At 41.5% G+C, this 2,782-nt stretch overlaps 1 protein-coding gene across 1 annotated transcript in view; it reads right to left on the minus strand.

Annotated features, from left to right (window-relative positions):
• LOC103478334 (interleukin-1 receptor type 1-like) overlaps positions 1–354 on the minus strand; it is a 9,860-nt gene extending 9,506 nt beyond the window's left edge. The window contains exons 1-2 of the mRNA XM_017310207.1: positions 214–354; positions 23–118 (exon numbers count right to left, since the gene is read on the minus strand). Of these exons, the coding sequence (XP_017165696.1) occupies positions 23–118; positions 214–241 (124 nt within the window). The 5' untranslated portion in view covers positions 242–354. The remainder of the gene's footprint in view (positions 1–22; positions 119–213) is intronic.
• Between the last annotated feature and the right edge of the window lie 2,428 nt (positions 355–2,782).

Genomic DNA, 2,782 nt, shown 5'->3' on the forward strand with positions numbered 1-2,782 from the left:
CAAGACAGAAAACAAAACCAACCTTTCTTCATGAGCTGAGCCTGGGCCGGTCCACCACAGATCCCTGAAATCCAGAGGAACAACAGAAAGCTTTCCAGCGATGAACTCRGGCCCATTGCTGGAAAKAWRTGGAAACACATAAATGACCGTGTCTTATGGATTACAGCAGCAATCTGAGCATGTTGTGCCAGCCAGTGGGTCTCTGACACAAACCTCCAGTGTTAAGATTTTCATAACACATGTGTTTCTCTTCCTCTCTCTGCTCCTTCCTTCCCCATCCTCCCACCCTCTGCTCCTCAACCACAGATACCGGCACCGGAGGAGTCACAGCAGAAACTGCTGAAAAACGCTGAGTAATGCTTTCATTACGGTGAGAGGGTGGAAGCATGCTTTCCATTTAGTTTTTCTCTCTGTGATGCATTTCTCGAATCATCCTCCACATTTGTGTTATGGATAAATTATTTTGTGTTTTCCTCTGTCTCTCTTTTAGCTGCTTGCATGCTGACACACACACACACACACACACACGCACAAGGGTAAAGAAATGACATTGCAGGGGAACGCCCTCGAGGACGTAGCTTATCTAAATGAGTATTTGAACCAGTGCTGACTGTAGACTATTTCTCTGTTGTTCCTAAACAATGTTAATACTTAATTGGCTTTAATAAATTGGACTGATGATTTTATCTTAGTTGTCATGGTTATTATTTGAGACAATCCCTCCATCCGTCCCCAAAAAAAGAGTCCAGGGCAACATTTCCAAAACAATTTGTACAAACARTAAAATACCATGGATTACGCTCAGTGTCTTTCTCAAAACCCTTAGTTCATACCTCAGCAGTAAACATCAGTGTCTCAGAATGACAAGTCCTCGTTTCATTGCGTTTGGATGACATTGATTAGTCATGTTGCAAATCAAACAGTGAGCCCTGTTACATTGACAAAAGCTTAATCTATGGTTAAGCTTTTGATGACTAGTATTGTAAATTATGGTTGTGGGAGGCCAAAGGCAAGAGATTGGAAGACATTCACATTTACGCTTTTACTGTAATTTGTTGACAAACAGTGTCATGGTGATTCAGAAAGGAAAAGACAGCACTAGAGAGGTGAAGAAGACAAACTAAAGTAGTAATGGGGACGTAGGACAATCTCCTCAGTGAAGTCTTTCTTCACCTCCACAAAGTCTCAGTACACAATGCTCTTTGTTGATGCAGCGTGGAAACAGTCTTTTCAGAATGAAGAACAGTGTGAGAGGAACTCCATCGGCATCCTGGTTGAAAACTATTGCCTGATGATGTGAGAGCGATGGAAACTGGAATTTGTCTTCGGCCTCGCTCCTCTTCTTCTTCTCTCTGGCTGTTGACTCCATTCAAACCCTTGTCCTTTAGTGACTTTTGTTGTGGAGGTTACGACTACAGCTCCTTTTGCTCAATATCACTGAAGCAATTGAAAATGTTGAAAAGCAGAGAATTGTACATAATCATCTATACAAGTGACTTGAAGATTGAAGTAGTAGTTAAGGGAATTTCAGTTCTGGTCTTAGAAATGCACCAAAGCGACTGAGGAAAAAGTGCAAAGAGACTTTTGAGAAAAAATCTAAACAAAATAAGAAAAATGTTAAAATCATATGAAATTATCCTATAAAAGCAAACATGAGAATTGATCTGTGATGAAGCTCAAAGTTTATGAAGTAGACATTTAAAACAAACGAGTAGGACAAAGCAAGAAGATTTTTACCTAAAGATGGATTGTCATCAGGTTTGAACTACGGCAACAGTGAGAGTCTGATGATACAAATGGGATTTTTTTTCTCAGCAGTTTTGCCTCCCTGGGAACTGCAGGAGGACTAAGACTTTTCGTTTTCAGTACCACCTCACAAAAAAACTCAGCACGTGAAAGAAACTAGGTCAAAAGACAAGAAGCACAGCTCTGGATCTCACTCAAAGGTACCAGAGGTTTGAAGAAAACCGCTAAACGTGGACGGGTTGGCAAGAGTCAGTCAAACTGAAGCTGATACGAAGAAGAAGAAAAGACAGAAAGCTGTGTGAGACCACTGCTGGGAGAGTACAGAGAGGGGAAATTAATCTAACCTCAGTACCCCCTGCTCAGACTTCAGGAGAGTCCACAGTTAAAGAGGCAGGTGGAAAACATGTGTGGTTAAGCTGTGCTGCATGTAACATGGATGAGGTAGTTCCTGTGGTTTCACACTCAGGAACTACCCGAGTTGTTTTTCTTTCTCTGAACAGATGTTAAGGTTCTGAAGAACAGCCATAATTTTTATTATTATTACTTTAAAGGGATCCATTAAGACATTTTAGAGGTCAGCAGGAGCTATGTCTTAAACGTCGGCCCTTCTAAAAAAGACGGTACCCCAGTCTTAAATCCAGAAGAGATCATGAACAACGAAGCGTTGCAGACTGTGACACACACTCAGCAAATGATGAGAGGCAAAGTTCACCTTATATAGAGCAAATGTAGACACAACCATCAATTCATAGTCACCAGTCAACTTGGTGACTATGAATTGGTCATTTCTTTTTTCTTTTTTTGTTTTTGTGGGGAAAAAAGCACAGATCAGTTTGTGGTAGGAAACAGAAGCACCAGGGGGAAATCCACAGATGTACGGGAAAAACATGGCAGATCTCAACCAAAGCGGTGTTGGGCTTGATGTGGTTTCCTCTTTCTTCAGAGCCCAGGGCAGGTTTATATGCACGTGGAAGGTGAAATAAACTTCATGAGAAACAAGGAGCAACGCGAACACCCAAAGCTTTGCGTCAACCTT

Source organism: Poecilia reticulata, linkage group LG2 (assembly GCF_000633615.1).
Source record: "Poecilia reticulata strain Guanapo linkage group LG2, Guppy_female_1.0+MT, whole genome shotgun sequence".
Lineage (NCBI taxonomy): Eukaryota > Metazoa > Chordata > Actinopteri > Cyprinodontiformes > Poeciliidae > Poecilia > Poecilia reticulata.